This window comes from Cheilinus undulatus, linkage group 22 (genome assembly GCF_018320785.1).
Source record: "Cheilinus undulatus linkage group 22, ASM1832078v1, whole genome shotgun sequence".
NCBI classification, from domain to species: Eukaryota; Metazoa; Chordata; class Actinopteri; order Labriformes; family Labridae; genus Cheilinus; species Cheilinus undulatus.
Window position 1 is genome coordinate 7,315,634 of NC_054886.1, and position 26,372 is coordinate 7,342,005.

A 26,372-nucleotide genomic window follows, 5' to 3' on the forward strand; every position below is an offset into this window, starting at 1 on the left:
GCTGGGTTTATATCAGTGATACAGATCTTTACTCTAGAGATCACAAATGTTTGTCAAATGTGGTAAAGAGTTCATGATGTATGGAGGCCTTAAGTGGACTTACTTCCATAATTTTTTTCTTTTTGCCATGATAGGAAAAATGTGGTTGTTTTTTTTGGGACCTTGACTATTTATCACGTTTCATATTCTGAAGCTTAACTGTTAAACAACTAAAGATGTGCATCAGGCTTAAATAGGTCAAGATTCCACTCTCAGTACTTCAGTTATTAGTGTCTCCAATCTCCAGTCACTTACAGAGTGTTAGCGATGGTGATGTAACATAGAGATAAACATGCGCCTGCCCCAACTTTTTTGGAACAGGTTGCAGGCTTCAAATTTGCAATGTCTATGTATTAAAAAAAAAAAATCTAGTTTTTCAGTAAAAAGTATACACGCCTGTGTCTGGAAGGTCCAGTCACTGGTTTATCAGTATTCCTGGCAGCCATTACACCATGTAGACAAAGGAACACTCCAAGCAACACAGAGAAAAGAATAAATCAGTGGATGGATCCAAGGAACTTAATAAGATTTATTTTCCAGCGAGACAATGAGCCAAAGCACACAGAGAAATCTACACAGAAATGGTTTAAAGACAACAAGGTCAATATTCAGGGGTGGCTGAGTCAAATCCAAGACCTCAATCCCAACCAATACCCATGCAACCTGAGCAGTTATGTAAGAAGAAGAAAAATGGAGTAAAATTACCCGGATGTGCAAGCCTGACTGAGACCTATCCACACAGACTCAGAGCTGTGATTGCAGCCAAAGCTGCATCTACTAAATACTGAGGGGTTGAATATTTATACAATCACTCATTTCACATTACATCTTCTTATTTATTTGGCATTACTGTGTATAAATCAGTTTCACCTTGACAGGAAAGAGGCACATTTTTTTTTTATGAAAAAGCCAAATTATACTGACCATGACTGATTTATTAAACCAATAAAGAAGTAGTAGTCTTCAGATCACTCCATGCTGTTTTAATTCACATTTTACATAATGTCCCAATTATTTTGGAGTTTAGGTTTGTAGATCAAACTATTTACTTGACCTACGTTAAAAGCTGGCCCTTGTCCAGATGTAGTTGATGGTCCCTGTGATGGGTTTCTGTGTTGTTGGTCTGTTACAGCCCTGATGTTTAGAGTGTAGCACCCTTTGGTGGTAGTTTAAAAAAAGCATTAAATCACAATGCAACAGTGTTAATCTTTTATTACTTCCAATTTACATTAAAATTAGACAAAAAAAAAAAAAAAAAGGATATTGAAATTTCAGACTCTTTAAGGAAAATCTTAATATATAAACCAACCATATATAATAAACATTTTAGATACTCATGATTTAACTAACTTTATAGAAGACAATTATATACACCTCAGTGCAAACATAACCTTCTTTTCAGTTATGTTAATCTTTCTGAGTGTGGGATGACAGAGACTAAACGGTGTGAAAGGGGACGATTTCAAAGTGTGAATTTCACCCACTTATAGAGAACTTCGGGTTGCCTCCCATGTGAAGGAGGAAGGAACACATGGTGTGGTTTTCACACTTTTCTGCAAAACATAAAGAGGAACACAGAAGAAAGGATGATGCCCGTTGTGCGTCTGTGTTTGTCTGTGCGTGTGTGTGTGGGAAGGGGTTAAAGCAGAGGGGAAGACGAGTCAGCAGTCAGATGTGAATCAGAGAGAAAAGATGAAGCTTCTGCTCAGCAGTCTGCTGCTCGCCTCCTTCTGCACGCTGTCATCCTGGAGTAAGTACACAGCAATCAATCAGTGTGTAACAGCTGTTAGAGACAGGTTTACATTTCTGTAGAAAACTTCTGTTCATGCTCACACTCTTTGGTGTAAAACAAACAGAATTATAGAGAGGCTAAAAATGGCCACGTGAAGTTGATTCAGTTTCAGAGTGATTTATATGAGTCAGGTATTTTGAAATCAACAAAAATCTATAGAGTATAAAATCATTAAATTGTTGGAGTTAGCGCCTGTCCACCTTTACGATCCCAGTATCCTTTGATTCAGCGATTCTCAACAGGTGGGTCAGGACCTAAAAGTGGGTCACGACTAGGTCTCCGAAAACAAAAATAGTAGCAAAAGTCCTGAGGTCCTTATTGGACATGCATCAATACCTTTTATTTTACCCTGTTTTATTGTGAAATTGGGTAAACTTAAATGTTTGATCAATATTTCAACTAGTTTATCACATTTTCTTGTAATAAATGACTACTATTCACATGATAATGAAGTAACTTCTCAAGTTCTCTGGAAAATTGGCAAAAATTGTCACACAATAATGAGGAAAGAGGGTATAAAATTGTCAGTTTTGTCTCTTTTCTTTCTTATATCAGGTTTTGTCCCAATAATGCTCCAAACTGCAACATATTCAATTAACTAAACATATGTTGTTGAAATTTTTTTAGAAACTTGGGTCACGATCTGTTGTACGACTGACTGGTGGGTCCTGAGGCCGGACTAGTTGAGAACCACTGCTTTAAATCAGTCCAAAACAGCAAGTTTTAAAGGTTTAAACTATTTTATAACCCTAACCCTAAGAAAATGAATAAACCAAAAATAATGATTATATTAAAGTGTTTAAATGTGGATTGTCTGATTTGAATCTGGTTTTCTGTCCAGGAGTTTCTATTTTTAACACAAACACTGATTAAAATGTATACTGGGGCTGTCAAGATTAATTGAGAAAATTGTGAGTAATCAACACCCACAACTGGTACGCTAATCTTTTTAATCACAATGACTCTCAGGCTTTGTAGTAACTTCTCCCTGCAGCCACAGTGATTTAAAATCAGTCTACCACTGCTCCTAAAAAACTCAGTCTGAAGTCAGGTGAACACTGAGTTAATCATACATTTTTTTACTGTCCCCTTATTCACAGTATGATCCACAACAAATTCTTCTTATGTGGTCGAGTTCATGTCAGGATTTTAGATCTCCCTATAGACACAGGTCTATGTCCAAACAGGAAGTCAATTACCCTTAGTGTCTGACAAACAACTCTGAGTGCAAAATAATGGACATCTAATATGCAATTAAAAGGGTGCTATTGATTGCATTTAACTACAGAAATTATACTTTTAATCGCGATTAAAAATAAATGACCTAATTTAAGCATATCATACTAAAGTCTATTAAAGCCAGTGCTTTCTTTTTTTGGTCAACAGTCATGATTTAGTAATTTGGTGTAATAAAGAAATATTACTTAGAAACTGATAGTAGGATGTGAGCAGCGGTTTTGGTCTAAAGCTTATTTATTTTATTTCAAATCCTTTTTCAGTGTGTGGAAATGTGCTTTGTGAAAGAGGAGCAGAAAGGAGAAAATGTTTCTCGGCCGTCTAATCGGTGGTTTCAGGGCGCCACTTTAGCGGGTAGAGCAGACGGCCCGTGTGGAAGCCTCAGCGCTCGGGTCATCGGGGTCAATTTCTGATCCTGGCGCTGTCTTCCCTCACTCTCTCCCCTCATATTTTCTGTATTTCTGCAACTATCCTCTCTAAAAGAGGACTAAAAAACAAAACAAAACAAAACAAAAAAAAAACAAAAAACCCAAAACAAAACATAAACAATGTGAGATTTTATGCTTGGAATTTATTTTTGTTCTTTGAGAAAAAAATACAATTAAAATAAATAAATACATAAGTAAATAAATAAATTATATATATGGTCAATGACATACAAAGCTTCATTTAATTCAAAATAAAAAGACTAAATACATGTGTATGAAATAAAATGAAGAAATTCATGACAATATAAAATTTTGCAGTTTTATTTCTGTTATACCACATTTTGTCTCACATTGAAAGTGCACCCACTCATCTAAGCAAAACTGTTATTAATAATAATTAAAAAAATCTGTGATACCTCATTTACCTCATTAGAAGTAAAGTAAATATTCTTAGAGCTTTAAATAATATTGTTTAGTTCATATATTAAACATACTGGTTGCACCACCTGACATTTGTAACTCATTCAAATTAACAGGTAAATACTTTGACCCATATTGTTATGTTTGTTCTTGTTAGAAAGTGGACATATTGTTTCATAATAAATTCAAGACTTAATTTTTTAGCAGTTTTCCACTGGTTCTATCAAGTGAAAGGACAAGTGTTTCCGCCCACCTGTGACTGAAAGTATGTGAAAAGAATCTAAACCGTTTCACTCTGCAATGAGTATCAGATTGAGTCAAAGAAAGATCAATTATGCTACGAACTAATGAAGAACTACAAAATTCCAAGACAAAAGTTTTTAGATGATCTTACTGACTTTTAAACAGTAAACTTTAATAACATTTTCAATGTCAAAGATTTCAACTAAAAGATCATGTCAAAAGACTTCAGTTTGAATTTCTCACAATTAAAATGTTATTTTCAACAGTGTCAGTAGTCTGTGTATTCACTCATACAGTCACACCACCTCACATTTTTTGGGTTTGGAATGCAAAACTATGAAATGAATCATATCAGTAAAATATACTGAAAACATACCCAAACAGCAGGATTCATAAAACAAACTGATACATGCCATTAACTAGTTTATTCTTATCGAAAGGAAAATGATGGATTTAGACACAAAAGCATGCATGTAATTGAGCCATAAATATGAAAGAAAAGTCAGAGGAAACTGCGAAAATAAATAAATAAATACATAAATAAATAAATGCTGGAATGCTAAATACACCTGTGTCTTTGTTTGGAATATGTTTTTATTTGAACCAGAACGTTTCACTGTCTCTGTTTTTTTAACAGACAAATGTATGAAAAACAATGAACTTGCAACTTTTGAATAACTGTATTATCTAAAAAAAGAAACAAAAACTAATATTACAACACCCAGAGCAAAAAATATATCATAAAATAAATAAAATGAAAAAAAAAATTCATGCTAGCATACAACAGCAACATGCATTATTTAATGAAAGTACAAAAATGTTTGATTTTGAAAAGATAATGATTTCAACCACTTAGCAAACTCAGTTGTTCTAAATGACATCTATACTAATAACAGGATTATTTATAAAGAGTACTCAGATGTATATCACAGTATATAACAGATGTCACTTAACTGTGAGTTAGTAGTAAAGGATAGCTAAAGTTCAATTTTTAAAATGTCATTAAAAGGAACAATTTTCATTGGTTACTACAGAAATTCTGAGATTGATCTTGAGGTAAATCTTTTGACAGTCCTAACTCTGATTTTAGCATACACCAACAAAAGACTGTCTGCTAAAATTTTGATGATAGAATAATGGTCAAATTTGTAAAATCAGTTATAATTTCATCTCGTATGAGTCAGTAATCTGAGTGTTTTGTATGGACATACAGTATATATATACACACACCCACACACACCTATATGTGTGCGTGTGTATATACATATATATCTCCAAACACACACCCACACACACACACACACATATATATATCTATAAAAGCATGCAAGCCTTTATTATAGTCATTTTTATCAATTCTTTGGTCATAAAAAGTCATTAAGAGTGTATTGTGTATTCTTTAAGGCTGGATAAATGTCAATATTCAATTTGAATACATAATGATTTTAACAAACAGAGATGTGCATAAGCTTAAGGCATGTCTAAGGCAGGCTGGGCTCAGGCTCAGGTCTAAGGATTCATCACAGGCCGGATGTGCTAAAATTCGGGGCTGGAGACGGGGGGGACCAAGCTCGACACGTGAAGGTCAAACTGTTGACTTTTTTTGTCTGGGTCCTTTCACCCCTAGTGATACATCGGCAGGCTCCGGCTTTTTCTGGACGAAAAATGCACGACCGGGGTTGTGTCAATCCTCCTTCAGTGGTTACTCACCACCTTACTTCAGCCTCAGTTTTGGGTCGAAACATGCCAAAAAGTTCTGCACAGTCTTTTAAAGGGATAAATGTGACCACATGTACAGAAATTGTGCATGTTATAAGTGTATACTAATATGACTGCACCCTGTATTTTTCTGCTTCTTCGTAGGTGTTTCGTCAGACGCTGTTGTTGTGAATCAAACTCCTGATGTTTCCGTCACTGTGGGAGAAGCAGTGAACATCTCCTGCTGCTGGAATGGGGAGTTTGACAGAGGCAGAATTAACTGGACAAAAAATCAAATTACTGTTAAGAGGGATCGTTTCTCATATAGTAATAATACCCAAGGATCTCAGCCAAAGAAAACATCAGGCTGCTCATACTTGTCCTTTCAGAACATCACAAGAGCTGACTCTGGAAGCTACGTCTGCAATCTGACGGTGGAGTTACCTGTTTTGTTAAGGGTTGAAGGTGGTGGAACTGTAATCACAGTTACAGTTACTAATAACAGTACTAAAGAAGGTAAATGCATAAACATCAGTGTCTGACACTTTTACATGAGCATTCAACCAAGATCCTGATTTTTATTTTCTGTTCATTTTTTTCATTGGAAACCAAATTGCAGGTTCAACCAGCGACTCTCCACCGTCTCCTGTGATCATTTCTCTGGCTGTTGTCGCTCCTCTGCTCCTCATTGCTCTCTTATGTGTCTGCATGCTGCGTAGGAAGCAAGGTAAAAGACAAACTGGATCAGTTATACTAAAGAGCTGTGTTTATTCACAAGCAGGTTTACACTGTGATGGGATTTGTCTAGGCATTTTGGTGTACAACGGCACAAAACACCACAAAGAGACTAGTCGAAAAAAAAACTTTAAAGAGCTTTCTACAGATGAGAAACTCACAGAATAAGATAGAAATATCAACAACTTATAAAAGGAGCAATAAGAGATAAATAATGAATGTCAAGCGTAAAAGAAGAGATGTACAGGATGATTGTAAATTCACATATCTTGCAGAAATTTTCTTATTGTAATTACAATAAATATTTTTCAGATTTCTATGTGTTTAAACAAAGAGGTAGGACAGTTGGAAAACTGTGACAAAAGACTAGGGAATTACAGTCACCTGGGTGCATGGGGCACGGCCCCACTGCTGGGCCTTTTACGCCCCTGAAACCTTTTCACATCTTTTACTTAAAAAAACTACAGCCCTTTCATTTATAATGTGTGAAAAGGCAATTATAAGGTGGTTTTATACAGGAATAGCTAAGATATTCTGTGATAAAATATGTCTGATCTTTATTTGAGTGGGAATTATGGAGGACCCGGGGTTGAACCTTGTGGTACACCAAGTCAGTGGAAAATAGCAAGACATTGCTTGCTATTTCATGAACTAATGACCTCTGGAGGACTTCTGCAGATTCTAGACATCTAAAACTATGATTAAGGATGGGTTTGAGTACCTTTACTTTGAAATAGGACAATATATCTTGCCCTAACTCCATCTCAGGTACTGTTTTTAGTCCTATAACTCCCCCTTGTCCTCCAGCTAACCTGATTTTTCCCTGCCATGCTTCCACTAGGCCTAATTCTACTGTTTTTGCTCCTATTGCTAAAATGTTTTTTCAATACCTGTATTAATTCACAATAGGCGTAGGACACCTGTCAATTACAGATGCCCCTCCCCCAGACAAGATAACCTAATAACCATACGATGCAAATCTAACCTGCCCAAATTAGTTTCCCCAAGCACTTTTGCCCTTTTTAACTGTCATTCTCTTTTAAACAAAGCTTTTATTCTGAATGATTTTGCCACCTCTAACGACTTAGATATATTCTGTCTTGCTGAAACCTGGCTCAAACCAGGGGACTCCTGCCCCCAAGTGGAGCTCTGCCCCCCATGCTATAACTTTCTCAGTGCTCCTAGAACTACAGGCCGTGCTGGAGGCATCATAGTGGTTTATAAGAACCACCTCAAGTGTGTCCCTTTTAATGCTGGTTCCTTTCTAACCTTTGAATTACTTTCTTTTAAAATTGATAGTGAAGTCCCAGTATGTTGTATAGTCATCTACCGGCCTCCTAGTTCTGCCTCAGGTTTTCTGAGTGAATTCACACTCTTACTCTCCACTGTTGTTCTTAAATTTGATAAAATTATTATTGTATTTCAGTCCACAACACCTTCCCAGAAACAAACAAGGCAGTCGCGCATCTTCAGTGAGCACTCTGCAGCTCGATTCTCGGCCATCGTCACTGAAAAAGCAGTTCTCAAACATTAATGACACTGTTAATTGGTTTAATGATCAATGTTCTTTAGCCCTTGATGCCATTGTCCGGTTGAAAATCAAACAAGTGCTCCCTACCACTTTAACTCCCTGGATAGATGACTCCATCAGAAGCCACAGAAAAGAATGTAGGAGAGCTGAGCGAAGATGGAGAAAAACAAAGCTTACTGTTCATTACCTTCACATGAAGGAATTATTAACAATACTGAATCAGCTTATTAAAGATGCAAGATCTGCCTATTTTTCCAATCTAATCAATAATAAACACAATCCTAAATTTTTGTTTCATACTGTTAATCGGCTACTGAATCCTGCTCTTCCTGGTTTCACTGCTTCCTCCTCTGATGACTGTGAAAAGTTTTTAGATTTCTTTGTTAACAAAATCACTACTCTGAGAGCAAATCTCAACCCTGTTCATAATCCCTCTAACCAAGTTAGCTGCCCGGTTCGTCTCTCAGAGTTCAGCCCAATCACCATGTATGACCTCTCCAACATTGTCACTCACATGCGCCCATCTTCTGACCCATTGATATAATCCCCACTAAATTTCTGAAAGATGTCCTCCCTGCACTTTACCCCTGTCTTCTCACCATCATGTACCAGTCTCTCTCTTTAGGCTGCATTCTGGATTATTTCAAATTAGCCAGTGTCTCTCCTCTCCTTAAAAAGCCCTCCTTAGATTCCTCAGACTTCTCTAACTATAGACCAATCTCTAAACTCCCATTTATCTACAAAATCCTCGAGAAAGTTGTCTCTCAGCAGCTTCTCCAAGTTGCAGAAGGTCACAGCATCTTTGACAAGTTTCAATCCGGGTTTCGTCAAAAATATAGCACTGAAACGGCACTCCTAAAAGTCTCTAATGACATTTTAATGCGGGCTGACAATGGGGAATTTTCAATCTTGGCTCTGTTAGACCTGCCAGCAGCCTTTGACACAAATGATCCTGTAATTTTAATTGACCGTCTAGCAAAGTGTGTTGGCATCGCAGGTACAGTTCTTAAATGGTTCACCTCGTACCTGTCTGACAGATATTTTAATGTGTATATTGATAAATTTAAGTCTTCCTCAGCCCCCTTGCAATGTGGAGTGCCACTAGGGTCAATTCTAGGCCCAATCCTGTTTTCCTTTTATATGTTACCTTTGGGTGACTTGCTCCAGTCCACCAGTAACACCTCTTACCACTGTTACGCTGATGATACTCAGCTATATTTTTCATTTAAACCCAACCACCCCAACAACCTCTCTGTCCTTCATGACTGCCTTTCTTCTGTTGCTAACTGGATGTCTCAGAATTTTCTCAGTCTCAACACAGATAAAACTGAAATTCTTGTAATTGGCCCTGACCTTTTTTATAAGGAAGTAACCCACTACATGGGACCCCTGGCCACCAACATCAAGTCCTCTGCTAAGAATCTTGGTGTTGTATTTGACAGCCACTTAAAGTTTGACTCTCAGATTACTAAAATAGTACAATCCTGCTTCTTTCATCTCAGAAACATTGCAAAAATCAAACACATATTATCAGCAAATCATATTGAAATTTTAATCTACACCCTGATTTCTTCCTGGTTAGATTACTGTAACTCTCTCTTCTCTGCATTAATCAGTCCTCCATTTCATGTCTTCAGTCTGTACAAAACGCAGCAGCGAGGTTATTAACACACACTAGTCGTCATGCCCATATCACTCCAGTTCTTGCATCTCTTCATTGGCTTCCAGTTACTTTTAGGATCAATTTCAAAATTTTATTAATCACATACAAGGCTCTGCGTGGACTAGCTCCTACATATATAAATGATCTAGTGAGTCCCTATTCCAACAGTCGCCACCTTTGATCATCTGATCAGGGTCTTTTAACAGTCTCCCGTTCAAATTTAAAAACTAGAGGTGATCGTGCATTTGCAGTGGCAGCTCCTAAACTCTGGAACAGCCTTCCTGGTAACATCAGGTCTGCTGAATCTTTTTAAAAAATCTTTACCCCTCTCTGTTTTACTTTTGTGTGTATGTACATGTGTTACAATTAGGGCTGGGTATTGCCACTGGTTTCCTGAATCGATTCGATTCCAATTCTCAAGGCCCCGATTCGATTCGATTCTTGATTCGATTCGATTCAGTATTGATTCATGCAGAGATATTTTAGTAAAAACTCCCATGTTGCTTCTACATTTAAGAGATTCTCAGAGAACTTTAGTTGAAAATAGTATAAAGAATCTTCCAACTAGGCACATTCTTACAAATTTCAGGGTTTGCATCAAAAATTGACCCTTAACTATTAGTATTTACATCACTATTTTACCTCCATGTGGCCCATCCTGGATATGGTCTTTTTTGTTCAGTTTGCCTCTGTCTTTGTAGCTTTTAAATCCATAATGCAGTCAGGTTTGGAGGTTCCTGCAGTGGAGCAGAGCTGTCAGGCTCCATCATGTTTGTTTTTACAGAGATAAGTCAATTATTGCAAGTCCAAGTTGAAACTCTTGTTGTTCAAGAATAAAAATAAGTAAATATGATTGATTATTTTTTACTAATTATTTTACTAAAAACTATTACTAGTAGTGATAGTCACATTTTGGGATCTAGTGCTGAAATGTTTGTCTGTCTGCTGTCTGTGAGGTGTGTTCTATAGACACATGCCTGTGCTCTTTAATTTAAAGACCCACAGCGCTTATAAAAAGAAATATGCATCATGTTATCTAGCATATTATGTACATTGTATGTTGTTGTGAATGTTAAATTATGCTAACTTGATAGAAAATCTACATGAGATGCGAGTTTGTTACTCATGTCTTTCTAAATGACTGAGCGCTCCATCATTTCTGTGCTGTAAACAGCGGGGTCATGCGTATATTTGCGCATGAAAATGAGGAATAGGGGGTCGTAAAATTAAGCACACTGTACGGAGGGGCGCATACGGGGGTTTCACAAATCATTCGGGGTTTCCTCCTCTTAAACGTAGCATCCCAGACGATCACTATTGTGTGTGTGAGTCTGAGCGGTCTGTAGCAGCAGAGGCTGCTGCAGAGGCCAGATTTTGGGCGTGAGATTTAAACCTTGAATTAGAGTCTAAACGTTTTTAGAAGCGGGTGCTGATCAACTTTCAGGCTGCGTGAGTGACGTAAGTCTGAGACTGGTAGCGCGAGGAGTCGACTGGAAAGGAAAAAAGGCACATATAAAAAGACTGATTTTTGGATTTTATGGATGGATATTGGACTTAAAAAAAAAAAGAGAATCGATCTGATTCGGAGAATCGATCTTTTGAACCCAGCCCTAGTTACAATTGTGTTGTTTGTGTTACTTATTGGGGGTATGTTTGTTATGTAGCTTGCTTATCTGTTTGCCTCTTTGGGTTTTGTAAAGCACTTTGTAACTGTGTGTTTCAAAAAAAGTGCTATATGAATAAAGTTAACATTATTATTATTATTATATTGTTTATTGTAGCTGTATAGTTTTTGTAAATAGCACTTTCAGCATTAATGCTCATGTATGATATGCAAGTGGATACTCTATGTATGTACATTTTCAGGAAGCTTGCAGATATGCACCAACAGGCAGATCCAGAAAAGATCCAGAAAAGAATTGCATCGCTTTTTGCACATTATTTAGCTCCAAAAGTGGCAAAAAGACTGCACCAGATCCACAGAGCACACGCAAAGGAGAAATCATGCTAACTGCACACAGCAGCATGGCCCCATGTACATGTATGTGAGTAGTAGGAGGAACAAGCGCAAAATTGCTCCAATTCACCCTCATTATAACTAGCACCCAATCCATGAATAAACACAACATTGGTCCTGGTATGATTTGATTTACCTGTAAAAGGGTGTAAAGAACACTGTAAAGCCTATAAAGTTCTCATCCTGCAGGCACTGTCAGCTCTAAATTTAGAGTAAACATCAGTAGGGTTTATTAGATTTATTCCAGTAAAGCGGCTGCCTTATAAAACTGAGTTAAATAAACTAAATATTCATCAAATTCCCCCCAAAATAAATTACAAATAAATTCCTCCTAATTACACTGAAAATTCCCCCCCCAAACCCCCCCCCCAAAAAAAGAAAATTTCAAAGACAATTCTCAGGACATCCCAGGCAGGTAACTCAGACTTTTATGGAAATTCTGGTCAATCATTTAAAGAAATTCTAATAGGAGAATTTAAACTATGTTGTAGGAAAGCCAAAATGTAACAATGTCCTGTTCACACAGGGTCTCAGGAGGTTAAGGGCTCTTCTATACAGGCAAAGTTGAAAATATTCAGGGACAAAACATGCCAAGCTATTGTTTTTATGGGGTATATAGGGGACCAAGGGTTGAACCCTGTGGTACACCACAATCAAGTCAATGGAAAATAGTGAGGAATGCTTGCTATTTGATGAACTTGTGACCTTCTTGGGGAACTAATGCATATTCTAGTTATCTTAAACTATGACAAATGATAAGTTGCAGTACGTTTACTTCAATATGACACAACATGTTTTTGAAGTCTGGTTGTTTAAAAGTAGCATGTTTAGCATAAATGCTCATTTATATGATTAGTTCCACAGAGATACATTTTCTGTACTTTATGTTCATGTTGTTTGCGTTCCTGCACATTTTCTGGAGGCAGGATGTATGTGGATTGTAAGGAAAATTTGTTTAAAACAGCTCTATTTTTCTATTTTGTGTGATAGGTTCAGCTAAAGCAGCGAGGGTGATCTACGAGGTTCCTCACATCGACTCTGACGTGCCAGACATGGACAAACACAGCACCAGCTCCTCCAGAGGCTCCTCTCAGTGGGTGAGTCCATCAGACTTTTACCTACTTTATGAGGTGGTCTACTTCATTAACAGGAGAAATATGAATAAATCCTGCCAGTTGACCCACATAGATTTTACACACTGTTTTAATAATGTTTTATACCACAGGTTCTAAATATGGTGTGAGAAGGAAAGTGTGAGACAGAATGGGTGGCATGTGGTTTAATGGTGTGAAATATTTGCACCTACTTAATTTTATTTAGTAGTAAACGATCCCTGGTAACCAATCTAATAGTCATAAAAATGTTATTTTCGGGTTGCTGAGTGCATCCAGAGAAGTGCCAGGCATCAATTTTACTTTTTTAACATAAAATGTCATTCATGAAAAGGTTTTATATCAAACATTCAAAGATGAGATGTGATAGCATGTGGGTTTGCACACACAGGATCACAATATTTGTTCTTATCATGTTTGTTAATTTATGGGCCTGTAAATTAAAGATGGAACAAAACATGCTTTCTTCTGTCATTAGTTAAAAAAAATGCAAAGACATACATCTTAATGTTCAAACTGATAAACATGACCTTTTAAAGAATATATAACACTCTGTAAGCATCTGGAGACTTAAGCCACTAACTGTTGGAGTATAAAGGAGGAATTTGAGCCTAATTAAAGGGAAACTACTTAAGGAGGTTGTTCCACATTATTCAGCAAGTCACAGGTTTCATGCAATGTGGAAAAAGAAATATTGTTCTACAGATTGAAAGCGTGAAATAGTGCAATTTCTTACAAAAGGTATGAAAACACTGAATATTTCTGGGAGGCAAATTCATTGTATCACGAGAGCAGCTGTGAAAAATCCACTGATGTGAAACAAACAGGTATTTGAAGCTGCTGGTACCTCTGGAGTCACAAGAACCTCTGATGAATGCCATGCTACACTGGATGGTCCAGATGGATGGGGTTCTGGATGGTTGGTGGATGGCCACCGTGTCCCATCAAGGCTGCGATGTCAGCAAGGAGGTGGTGGAGTGAGGTTTTATGCTGGAGTCATAAGAAGTGAGTTGGCAGGCCCCTTTAAGGTGCCTGAAAGTATCAAAATGACCTCAGCAAAAAATGTGGAGTTCCTAACTGCCCATTTCCTGCCGTGGTATAAAAAGAAGAACCGTGCCTTTCAGAGTAAAACCATTTTCATGCAAGATGATGCACCATCTCATGCTGCAAAAAATCCCACTGAGGTCTTGGCTGCTATGGTCATAAAGGAGGGAAAAATCATGGCGTGGCCACTGTCATACCCTCATTTCAACCCTATTGAGAACCTGTGGAGCATTCTTAAAAGGAAGCTCTATGAGGGTGGACAGCAGTTTACCTCAAAACAGCAGCACTGGGAGGCAAATCTGAAATACAGACAGAAACTAGACATGGACTTAAAAGTTCAATGGAGGACAGAGTTGTTAAGGTGATGTCGAAGACGGGCTCCTGTGTTTATATGGCACTTGATCTATAAAGATGTTTTTGATTGAAATAGCTTTGATTTGAGAAAAATTACCTCCAAAAGCAAAAAATTACAACAGATTTCTATTTTCAATACTTTAGAAACTGTTTTGAAACTCTGTTTTACATAATAATTTTGAACACTGCATTTCAAGTTATTTTGCAGAAAATGCTGTCATGTTTGGTGATTTTGTTGAATAAATCCAGATTGCAATTTAATTGTGAGGACTAAAAAAACCCATTGACTGTCAAAGTACATAGACTATTTAGGAAAAAAAGAATAAAAACAGTATGTGCATAGTAATTTGGAACATGCTGTGGCTGTGAAAAGGGTGCTTTATAAATGAATGTCATTAATAAAGTCATCTTTAATGTTTTTTAAATCAAATATATTTAAGGCAGAAAATTAAAAAAACATAGTATGAAGGAAATTTTGCAACCCTGTTAGTGTAGTGCAACTTCTGGTCGGATGTGTGCTTGTTGGATGTGAAACTTTGGAAAAGTTGACCATGATCCTAAAAAAATATAAGCTGCAGTTATATTGCTAGTGTGAGAGTTTGAATTGACTGGCTACAGACTTGCAAGGGAATTACAGCAAAAATGCATCTAGCATGCACTGTTCCTCAGAGAGTATGTAGGGTTTTATCTGCAATTTCTGACAATAACTGAAGATTTTCAAATATTTGGTGTCTAAGACTTTAAATGCCATTGCTGTGGAATATTACAAGCTTCTATAAGGTGTGACTTTTACTAGAAGCATATGAAAGTGTATAATTCTGGTGATGTGGCAACAATTTATCATTTCTTGACAGCCTTTGTGGGGAGAGGCTTTAGAGTGGCTTCCATTTGTGGAAAACAGTCTGTAAACCACAGGTCAGACTAGTATAAAAAATCCAAAAGCTACCGGCATCTCAAAGATCATTTAATGGAGACGTCTGTGATAAATGGAGTCACATGAAACATGACTGTTTCACTATTTTCAATCTTCAGCCCTTAGAATTATGCTGAAATTTGAAAATTGTCAGTTTGAAACACGAAACTTCAAGTATTGAGACATCTGATGAAATATAACCCACATCCTGTCAGTGACTAAATGTGCCTGTTGTCATGCCTACTGTGACTTATTTTCAGGCCATCTCTTTGCAGCCCTCAGCGTCTTTAATACTAGACACCTCACACATTAATAAACTGCATTTAAACATTAAAAAGCACATGTGTAATAACTGCTTTTCTCTCCTGTGTGTTTCAGTGTCAGGTTCCAGTGTACGAATCCTTCGATTACTTTGAGCGTGGAACTGAACAACAGAACAAAGAAAGCAGATAACGATCAGTTGTTTTCTGTCTCCTTCATTTCAGCATGTGAATACTGTAAATTAATCCATTCTTCTTTAACTGGACTGTATATGACTGTTAATATTTCATAATAAATCACTCATTTACATCATTGTGGTCCGTTATTTTCATTGATGAAATATTGCATACATACGTCTACTATAAGAACATGAGCTGCTTAAACTTTGTCTCTATTGCCACAGGTGACTTAAAGGTCTGTGTGTGCATGATACTGATTTAGTGCAGGTTTCACAATGACTTCTGATCACAGCGAAGGCGCTGGGTGGAAACTGTGGTGTCAAGAGGCCTCTGCATAATAGGTCAAAGGCAGGAAGTGGAAAAAGCACCATTGACAGCACTCTGTCCTTGCTATGTACATTTTCTTAACCTCAAACAAAACTCATGCAGAACATTGTCTTTATTCATGCTATTTCTTCATTTTTTAGAATCCCTTGGCAATGCTGGTAAAACACTAACATACTAACATATGCTAGTCCTTCAAATGTCAGTGCAGTCGAGAAATCAAATGCCACTGTAACCTGAAGTTTCCTCAAAGCAGGTGCCACACAGTCTGGAGGAAATAACAGCCTTTCAAATCAATCTTGGGGTTTCTACAGTATCCACTGCATGCCTACATGATGCATGATAGAAGGCCTCGCAGCTGACAATGCATATCAGAGCAAAACAAAGCCACGAGGTCAGAGGAACTGCCTGCAGAGATCAGAGACAGGATGATTGGGTAATCTACAAAATAAATTCTGCTGCACTGAAGGTTCCCAAGAACACAGTGGCCTTCATAATTCTCAAATTTTTTTGCACTGAGGACTCTTTCAAGAGCTGGTCGCTGGGCCAAACTGAGAATGTAAAGAAGGCCCTTAGTAAGAGAGATGACCAAAGGAAGCCTGTGCTTGAGTTTTGTGCAGACTCCATGTGGGCTTTCAGAAGCTTCCACCCAGCCACTCTGCTATGAAGCCCAGGGGTTTCATTTCTAAATGTTGCGTACGCACAAAGTAGGGTCTGAAGTTTGCACACGCCACTTTCCATGCAAAGTATGCAGACCTGACAGTGCTATGTGCAGACCTGTAAGCCAACTCTGACCCATGCGTACGAACGTTTTGGAGGCAGAGAGAGATTGGTGACACACGGTGAGGTGGAGAGTTGGAGCCAGTTAATATATTTATATGTCTGCAACAGTCCACTATCTACATCATCATTAGCAGACAGTTTAATATTTTACATGCCTAGTGAGACATGTTTTTCTTCTTAATCTCTAAGTCTGTTAATATTTATCTTTTAAAAGCCTACCATACATTTTATTATCAAACTCCCACCATCATTCCCCCTGATGAAGGTGGCCAAACCTTAACTTTATCATTTGAGGTAGAAATCCAAACACGAAGAACGGGAAAATAATGTGGATCATAGCGCCAATACTAATATCTATGTGTTATATTATCCTTGTAATCTCAGTGTGAGTTTAGTTTGAATAATTTTCACTTTGCTGCAAAACACACGGACAAAACAGAGACACGGTGTCTGCTTCACACGGATTCCTCTATGCCCTCTCGACACTGTGCACAGCTGTCACACATCAGAAAATTCTAATTATTAGTCATAGTTCAAGCTGAGCTTGCCAGAATTAAACAAAAGTGAATAAAAAAAATACTTTTTACATCAATCAAACTTTAATTCATTTATGTCCTGTAGTGATCATTAAAAGTTCTTTTATAATATCCAAAACTGGAGAAGACATCTGACATGTGAAGACTAAGTGTGGGCCCAAAACAGATTAAAACTGCAGCAATGCTTTCCAACCAATTTTGCCAATTTTAACACATTTTTGCAACTCAAAACCCATTTTTTGTGCATTTGTATCCCTATCCACCACTTGTTTTGCCACTTCTAAACCAAATCTTGTAACTTTCTGCCTATTGTTGGCTCTGTTGACACACTATTGCCACTATTAATCCCTTTAAGCAGTTTTTAGGCCACATTTCACAATTTGATAGGCCCATTTTTGCCAGTTCCTGACTTTTTCTGCCTCAGCTAACCCTTTTTTTGCCAGTTTATATCAATTTTCATCCCATTTCACCAAATTTCCACCTATTTTTGCCACTTTAACGCCATTTCAGCCATTTTTGAATCCCTTTTACCACTTCATATGCCCGTTTTTGCCACTTTGACCCATTTTTTGCCACTTTTATGTAATTTTTGGCATTTCTAAACCATTTCTGCTACTTTTAAAATCTATTTTCATGACTTTTCCCACCATTTTTGCCATTGGTAACCAGTTTTAGCTATTTTTAACATATTTTAATTCTGCTTTTAACAAAAGGATTTACATTTTTTAAGAAGGCTACTTACTACGCAGATGAATTAAAATGTGTTTCTTTGATAAGACTAATTATTCAGGTTAAATATAAAATACCACAGTTTAACTTTACAATGGACCATGATTTTGCTGGCCCCTAGTTTAGCTGTGCCCCAGAAAGCTCTCCCATTTTTCCCCCCAATTGGCGGCCTTGTCCTCGCATGACTATTCTTGAATGTGCATGGCTGTGTTCAGCCACCTTCAGGTACAGTGGGGTCCCTAGTCACTAGCACCGTTATTTATTTTTTACCTACTTTTATTTTATTTTGGGGGTTGCGGGCTGAAAAGGTTGACAACCACTGGTCTAATTGTCCTTTCATTCACAAGTACCTCCGTTTCAGTGTCAGAAGGTAGACTTCTTTGACTTCCTTCTGGTTGCCTTTGCGGTTCAACGGCAAAAACCTTTGATTTACCAGGACATCAAAAGGCATTTTCATTCCTAAGCAGCTTTGCATTCACTGTTTAATGTTGAATGCAGGCGTGTAAAGTTCGGAACAGGAAGCAGATTTACGTGCATGGATTTGCAGGTGGACCAGGATTTATAAAGATCGAGTAGCTAAGGAAGTGCTCGGGCACAGTTTTATAAATCTGAATCATTTTGGGCAGACACCATTTCTGAGGCTTTGGCTCAGGTACGTTTTTAGTCTGAACTCTACGCACTGTTTTATAAATGAGACCCCAGATCAGTGGAGGTTGTCGGGTTGACGGTTGTCCTTCTGGAACTTTGTCCCATCTCCACACAGGACCTCTGGAGCTCAGTCAGAGGGACCATCAGGCCCTACCTAGGTCACCTCTCTTACTAAGACCCATGGTTGCTCAGTTTGGCCGGGTTTCCAGCTCTTGGAAGAGGCCTAGTTGTGCCGAATTTCTTCAGTTTTAGAGTTCTGGAGGCCACTGTGCTCTTGGGAACCTTTGGTGCATCAGAACTTTTTTGTAGCCTTCCTCAGATCTGTGCCTGTCAACAATCCTGTCTCTGGGCAGGAAGCAGACCCAGTGCAGGACTCTGATAATTAGCCTAGCAAACATCGCCCATCTTGGACTAAATGAGGCTTGTATAAAGTTTGTTCTGCTCATACCCTGCCCTCTCCTGATAACTTGGGTTTGCATCCATCCACGCTAATGTTTTAGCTTTAGTTCTTTGCTACAAATTATTTGCTTAATTGCCAGTATCTCCACAAGGTAACCTTTGTAACAGATACATTTGATCATTAATAATCTTTGGCGACATCTAAGTCTTTGCATACATCATTAAATATGAGTCTGATGGGCACCGAGTGAGTCAGCTGATAAGAGGACAAAAGGCCACAGAAATGCTCCCACACCTACATTATGAAACAAAAGTGTGTGCCAGCAACGTGCTTAAGATGTGAACCACACAACAGCATGATTCTGCTACTTTCTACATGTTAACACAGTCTTTGGAAACCTCATATACAGACACTTTTGTGTCTCATAGATAAGAAGATAAGTCTGCCTGAAATCTGATGTAGCACACCAGCAGCAACAAAACAACTTTATGACCACACTTGCTCTCTACACCCCTTTTCAAGGAAACTAAAGCAGATTAGTGGAACCGGAAAAACAAACAGACATGTACGAACGTCTACCTCTAGTGGTTACTGTCCATTCTCACTGCAGCGCTTCAACCGCTGACCACAACAGACCCAGATGACAGTAGGTTAAGGTTTGTGTGACTCAGTGGTGAAACACGAAGTAAAGATGAGCACCACAGACAGCAATGTGTTTCAGATGTTTGAAAGTCCTTCCAGAATTTTCTTATCTCTTTTACTGTTTTTGGAGGCCAGAAATACCTGATATGGTGGCAGGTTTTAAAAACTAGATGCCCTTATGCCTTTACAGCTTTACTAACAATTGCTTGTGTTCTGTTGTCTCTTATCTTCATGTTACCCCCAATTTGCCCTGGTTAGTTACCTCCAGCCTTAGCTATAGCCGGTGCAGCCATCCATCAGTCTTCTTCGCATATCTGGGGTCGTGGCTAGCATGTTCTTGCACATACTTCACTGTGGGAGACCTTCACTGCTTGACAGGTCTAATGACTCAAATGAAGCATGGAGGAGGAGCTGGGGTGGAGGAGGGTTGCAAAAAGCAGATGTCAGAGGGAGCAGAGAAGCAAAGCCAGGCTGGAGCAGTTTTAATATGGCAGCATGAATGCTATTATCCAGTAGATCAGTGGTTCTCAACCTTGGGGTCCGGACCCCCTTGAGGATCGTGAGACATTGAGAAGGGGTCTCCAGTTGCCCTAAACAAACTAAGAATATTTTTAAATTACACTGTTGCCACTTTACACCAATTTTGTCAAATTTTCCCCCCTTTTCATCATTTTTTTCCCACGAATTTTAACACGTTTGCCATTAAATGCCTATTTTTGTCAGTTTTAAACTCTTTTCACCACTTTTTTTCTCTGCTTTTGCCACTTCAAACAATTTTTGCCACTTATGCTTAGTGTTGCCTTTATTGCTACTATTAATCCATTTAAACCACTTTTTACACCCAGCTTTTCCCATTTTAACCCCATTTCACCATTTTATATCAAGTTTTTGCTAGTTTAACCAACTTCTTCCAGTATCTGCCCCTTTTTTTTCTCATTTACCCTTTTTTGCCAGTTTGTATCAATTTTTCATCCCATTTCACCAAATTTCCACCTATTTTTGCAAATTTAAAGCAACTTAAGCCACATTTTAATTTCTTTAACCATCATTTATGCCTATTTTTTGCCACTTTAACCCACTTTTAGCTTTTTTTTTGCCATTTTTGTCTAACTTTTGCCACTTCTTACTCATTTCCCATTTTTTTGCCATTATTAACCAATTGTAGCAAATTTTATACCATTTTAATTCAGGTTAATTTCACATTAAATATATGTTATGGATATCACAGCTTGAATTTAAAATGGACCGTTGTTTTGCTGACCTCCATGGGCCCCCAATTTGGCTGGGCACCAGAAAGCTCTCTCCCATTTATCACCCCTTTAGTAGCAGTCTTGTCTGCACTATTTCAAATTGTGCATGGCTGTGTTCAACCACCTTCAGGTACAGTAGGGGTCCCCAGACTCTGGCACCTTTATTTTGGGATTTGTGGGCTGAAAAGGTTGAGAACCACTGCAATGGATGATGAGGGCATGCGTAAGATCAGCTGATCTCAATGACACTGCAGCACTTGACTCCGTGGCCTGCCTGATCTAATGCTATGTGCTTGATTTTTTTTGCTTTTGTATCATCACAACTTGATTGCAACTTTACTTACAGCTTCAACAAATGAGCAGTGAGCAGGAAAGAGCAGAAAGCTTGTTCAGTATTTCACTTGCTGAGAAGTTTCCTGAGTATCTCCTACCACTTTCACACATCAGCTCACCCAGAAAATGTTCTCTTTTTTGTGTAGCCTATGTGTAAAAACCATACTGGAGCGTATGGCCTTTTGTGTTTGCAAAGACCTCCTCTTAAATCAACAATTTTTTGTCGTTTTTATGGATTACACTGTAATATTTACAATGGGCGCTACAGGTCTAAGGTCATGTCGACAGAGTCTGAGCCACCACCCTTATTTTGTCCCAACCCTTTTGTTTAAACAGCATAAAAAGAGTTGCGTGCCCCCTCTCTCTTACACCGTCTACTGCTCTGTAGATCCATCTTTTCTCGTAAAGTTGTCTTACTGCTATATCAACCGCCTTTAAAGCTGCAATCATGTCCAGCCTGGAGACTGCGATGGCCATCCTGATGAAGACCTTTGATACCTATGCTGCTGCTGAGGGCCGGAAGGATTCGCTGAGCAAAGCCGAAGTCAAGACTCTGCTGGAGAAAGAGATGCCTGGACTGCTGCAGGTACTGAGGATAATAAATGCATTAGGGTTGTCATGATGGTGATAATGTTATGAATAACTCTAATGAGCCCTAGGTTTATGATAAAGCGTAATTTCTTATTTTGTAAACACCACACAAAGGCAGGCAGACTGCTGCACACATTTGTGCATTTTTTTACTGTACATTTCATAACTGCTTATGGTAGTTGGTTCAAAATACAACTGAAAATGTGTAGCCCACTTTTGCTACTTTTTAGCCACTTTTCACCATGTTCCCTCCCATTTTTGTTGTATTTTGCCCTTCTTTGGCATCTTTTAATGTTCCATTCACAGGTGGAAAAAACTACCAAAATATTGTGCTCAAGAAAAAGTAGAGTTACTCTGGTTAAAACTTACTTGAGTAGATGTAAAAGTACTGGTCTATAAGTCTACTCAAGTAAAAGTAAAAAGTATCATACAGAATCATAAGCCTAGTTTGAAAGGTGTGCGAGGGCAGAATGTTTTAAAGGACAAAATCAAAATTCAGAGGACCAAATGATCAATTAGCAGAAGGGGGTGCTGGGACATTGCCATTAAATTGATGCATAAATGCATTCAGAGTCAAAGTGTGATCATCCCTGTTAAGTTTGGTGATGATTGACAGAAGCACTGCAGACTTATGTAGAACCAAAGAAGCTGGCACACTTCAAATAATATGGAAAGAGGTTTTTCAACTTTCACTGCCCCGCCCTACGATGAAAACCCCCAATATGCACAACTTTAGATCTCCATCTTGTCTAGAATAAGCACACAAAATTTGGAGACGATCTGGTGAAATCTGTAGGTGGAGATCCTTCAGACGTGACAATAGTGATGCTGCCTAAAAGAGCCAAAATATGACCTTTAACTGTCGGTAGTGATGGGAATTTAGGCTCTTTTCTGTGATCCAGATCATTTGGTTCAGCTCAGCAAGAGGAGCTGGCACTTTCGGCTCCAAAAAGGCGCTTTACTAGGGTACTAGATATGTTCATTTGACCTGTCAGTTTTGGCAATGTCATGACATATGATAAATATTTGTGCTGGTATGTTAGTTTTTGTTTTTTTTTTAAGATTTATTTTTGGGCTTTTACGTGCCTTTATTAGAGAGAGGACAGTGGACAGAGTTGGACATAGGGAGGAGAGCAGGGAGAGACATGCAGGAAATAGTGCCACGGGCCGAACTCGACCCCGGGTCGCCTGTGTACATGGTGTGCGCCTTAACCACTTGACTACTGGCGCGCCCCATGTTAGTCTTCTTTTAATTGAAGAAAATATAATGCTGTTATTTTCTGAAATATTCTGTCCCCCAACACCTTGCGGGCCAAATGAAATCTGCTCACTGGCTGGGCTGTATGAAACACCTGATATAAAACATTAATATTATACCATCAAGCTTGTGTCTCCAGTGTGAGATGTGCCCGTGAATGTGTATGCAGAAATATCATTCCTGCTAATCAATCACATCACAGCCAATCACGAACAATGTAAAAGTAAGAATTGCGTAAAATAATGAAAAAAAAAGTTTTAATGATATAAAACAGCTATCAAAGGGGATCCGGCTCTTCTCGTTCACAGAAAAGAGTAGGCTCTTTGAACCAGCCCGTTCACCACTGACCCATCACTTTTTGTAGTGTGTTTGCTGTATATATTAGAGGATGGTCCCAGGTGACTTTTTATTTTGTCTAGATCTGATACATACTTTACATGTACCGATTTTAATGCATGTTGCTCTTATCCAGTCCTCTATGTCTCACTTTGGGCCCCTGTAGAGCCCTTGTGCAATGGACTTGCACAATGGAAGGTTTTCTGGAAGGTTTTTTGGGACTTTTTAGGCACGTCAAGTCCCTCAAATCAAGCCACAAAGTGTCTGAAATATAATATCTAACAACACCAAAAGATACAATAGGGTCCTTGCACTGAGGTCAGTGCTCAGGCTCTAAATATGGACCTCCAACTGGGTTGTTTATTAAGTGGTGCAGGGATGAGTCCTGAAACGCAGAAGTAAGTTACTATATTAGCACTTCCAGTTCCCTCGTCTAAGAGTCTATGGGACTTTAGAATGATTTTTTGGTTAAATGCCTGAAATAAGGTCTGTGGTGAACACAAGCTCAAGGGAGTTTAATGTTTTAACCTACAACATAAAATACATCTGAAACATACCCCACCTTTGAATTGTGTCTCTTTTCACGTTTTAATAAAGGCAGTTGCTAAAAGACAGCTAACAAGGACTACAGCGTTTGTTGGGAAGACCATACGTCATCATCGAAAGTACGGTAACTTAGCATGCCGCTCACTTGTATCTGCGGGTGATGACGTTAAATTCAGTTGCCCTTGTTGTAGTTCAGTATAGCATGACATTAGCTTTTTACTTTTGTCAGATTAACCAACCAGATATGATGCTTATATTATCAATTTATGAAGATTATTTTATGAACAAAAAGTGTAAGTCTCATAAACTTTTATTGGACATAGAGCTTTTTTCAGCAGTAATCCAAAAACCCCCTGAAAAATCCCATAGACTTGACGCCGAGGGAACCCATGCGATGTTAACTTCCGGGTTTGCCTACAAAATTACGTCACGACTGCACCACTCTATTTTAAGGTGTGACCTAACCTAAAGTGCAACCCAACAGCTGTTTTGTGAGGAAATATGGAACCGTTCTCTCCCTATATGCATGTACTGTCATGTGTTGTAAAAGCCAAACGGTTGGTTGTTTTTATGCTGCTGGCAGAAATTTATGACCTCCATTTTAGCATTTATTTTCACACTCAGCACTCAATAATGTTTTTAAAAATGTAACATAAGTACAATACTTCACTCAAAATATACTTAAGTAAAAGTAGTGATTTTTATAAACTACTTAAAAAAGTACTAGTACACAAAAAAGCTACTTAATTACTGTAATTTAAGTAAATATAATTAGTTACTTTCCACTACCCTTCTACTTTATTCTCTGGCATCATGACGTAGCGATAAAAGTCTGACATTATTTTCCAAATATTTGAGTCAATTTGCCTATGCACATTGTTGACATTTGCAAAAAAGGAATTTTGTTTCAGGAAAAAGGGGTTTGCATTTTAATTATGCTATATTGCACTACAGCGAAAATAACATTTATTGTTGTTGCTTTTATAAGAGTGGTTATTATTCAGGTTAAAAAAAAATTCAGGAAAATGTGCAGAGCCTGCTAAAACTTTCAGAGCCCAGTCAGCAGAAAAAAGAGCAATATTTGGAGAAATTATGAATAATATTTGGCAAAGATCCGTATGAGCTAGCTTCCGTATCTTGAAAACAACCGGCAGTTCTGCCCTCTACATCCTTTCCCATCATAGTGAACTACCTCGTTTTTTTTGACAAGCCCATACACAGCTGAAGACTGTAGGTGTGACAGAAGTTTGGAGGCTTACAACCAGGGCGAGGGAGACACGCTATCAGGTCATCAAGCCAAGATGATGCTCTAGTGCTGCTAAAGTCAGCTGAATTAGTGATTACACTGAGAAAAGTTACAATGCAAGTTTCCTACGTGCAATTACTCTGCATGTAGCACATTTGAAATAATTCATTTTTCTGTTTTTAAAAAATCATGACACAAAACTGGCAATCAAAGGGTTAAAATCTTTAAAATATTTAATACCTATAATTAGGTCAGTAGAAGGTGAAAAAATAGCTCAATAAAAGTAGAATAAACTTAGTGTATAATATTTTAAATAGCTACCTTTTTGCTCTTAGCAGCTTGAGTGTGACTAATGATGAAACGATCCCTGGGAAAACACCGTAGAGATTTTCTACTCTGTAACTGTGCCAATGTCTGTTAACCTTGTTGTAAAGTTTAACCATGTTTTTTGTCTTCTTGCTGCCTGTTAATTGCATTTTAAATGCTAATCTACACTTAATATCAAGTTAAAGTCATGTCTGAAACCAAAAAGCTTTTTCAAACGTAGACAAATACAGCTGTGAAAGACAAACACGAGTCTTCACCACTCCACGTACGACTGTCATAGCGCGCTCTTTTTTGGTTTGTTTGTGTGCAGGCGGCGAAAAACCAGTCTGAGGTGGACAAGCTGATCAAAGGTCTGGATCTTAACGGAGACTCTGAGGTCGACTTCAGTGAATTTGTGGTGTTGGTTGCTGCTGTGACTTGCGCCTGCCATGACCGCCGTTCTTGTAAATGAGAACACCCCAAAGTGGGGACGAATGGCACCAACAGTGGGATGAAGTCCCTGCAGTGACTGTCCTGTTTAACATCTGAAATAAATTATTTTCTAACCATTTACCTGCCTGTGAAGTTGTTTTCTAACCCACACGAAATCACGATGGGCAAAAAGTTACATAAAGATCCCTCCTGTTGCAGGAATCTGTCAGCGAAAAACAATGAATAATGAATGGAGTTTTCCAGAAGCCGGTCTGACGAGGAGGTCGAAACCCAGCCAACTATCTGAGGTTTTGGTCTGATTGATGCCAGCCCCACCTTGAACTAAA

General features: G+C 38.2%; 2 protein-coding genes across 2 annotated transcripts; both read left to right on the forward strand.

Moving 5' to 3' along the window:
- Window positions 1-1,614: 1,614 nt before the first annotated feature.
- Window positions 1,615-15,756, forward strand: LOC121504774. The gene is made up of 5 exons (XM_041779834.1): window positions 1,615-1,789; window positions 6,022-6,372; window positions 6,476-6,583; window positions 12,793-12,899; window positions 15,604-15,756. Exons 1-5 carry the CDS (start codon window positions 1,732-1,734, stop codon window positions 15,676-15,678), a joined length of 699 nt encoding a protein of 232 aa, XP_041635768.1. The 5' UTR covers window positions 1,615-1,731; the 3' UTR covers window positions 15,679-15,756.
- Window positions 15,757-21,693: 5,937 nt separating this feature from the next.
- Window positions 21,694-26,164, forward strand: LOC121504888 (protein S100-P-like). Its single transcript, XM_041779974.1, has 2 exons — window positions 21,694-21,896; window positions 25,925-26,164. The coding sequence occupies exons 1-2, from the start codon at window positions 21,759-21,761 to the stop codon at window positions 26,063-26,065; spliced, it is 279 nt and encodes a 92-aa protein (XP_041635908.1). The 5' UTR covers window positions 21,694-21,758; the 3' UTR covers window positions 26,066-26,164.
- The last annotated feature ends 208 nt before the right edge of the window (window positions 26,165-26,372 follow it).

Coding starts and splice junctions, on each gene's coding strand:
- LOC121504774 (XM_041779834.1), top strand. CDS start 1,732: ATGAAGCTTCTGCTCAGCAGTCTGCTGCTCGCCTCCTTCTGCACGCTG. Junction 6,373..6,475: donor TAATAACAGTACTAAAGAAG/GTAAATGCATAA, acceptor ACCAAATTGCAG/GTTCAACCAGCGACTCTCCA. Junction 6,584..12,792: donor CATGCTGCGTAGGAAGCAAG/GTAAAAGACAAA, acceptor TTTGTGTGATAG/GTTCAGCTAAAGCAGCGAGG.
- LOC121504888 (XM_041779974.1), top strand. CDS start 21,759: ATGTCCAGCCTGGAGACTGCGATGGCCATCCTGATGAAGACCTTTGAT. Junction 21,897..25,924: donor AGATGCCTGGACTGCTGCAG/GTACTGAGGATA, acceptor GTTTGTGTGCAG/GCGGCGAAAAACCAGTCTGA.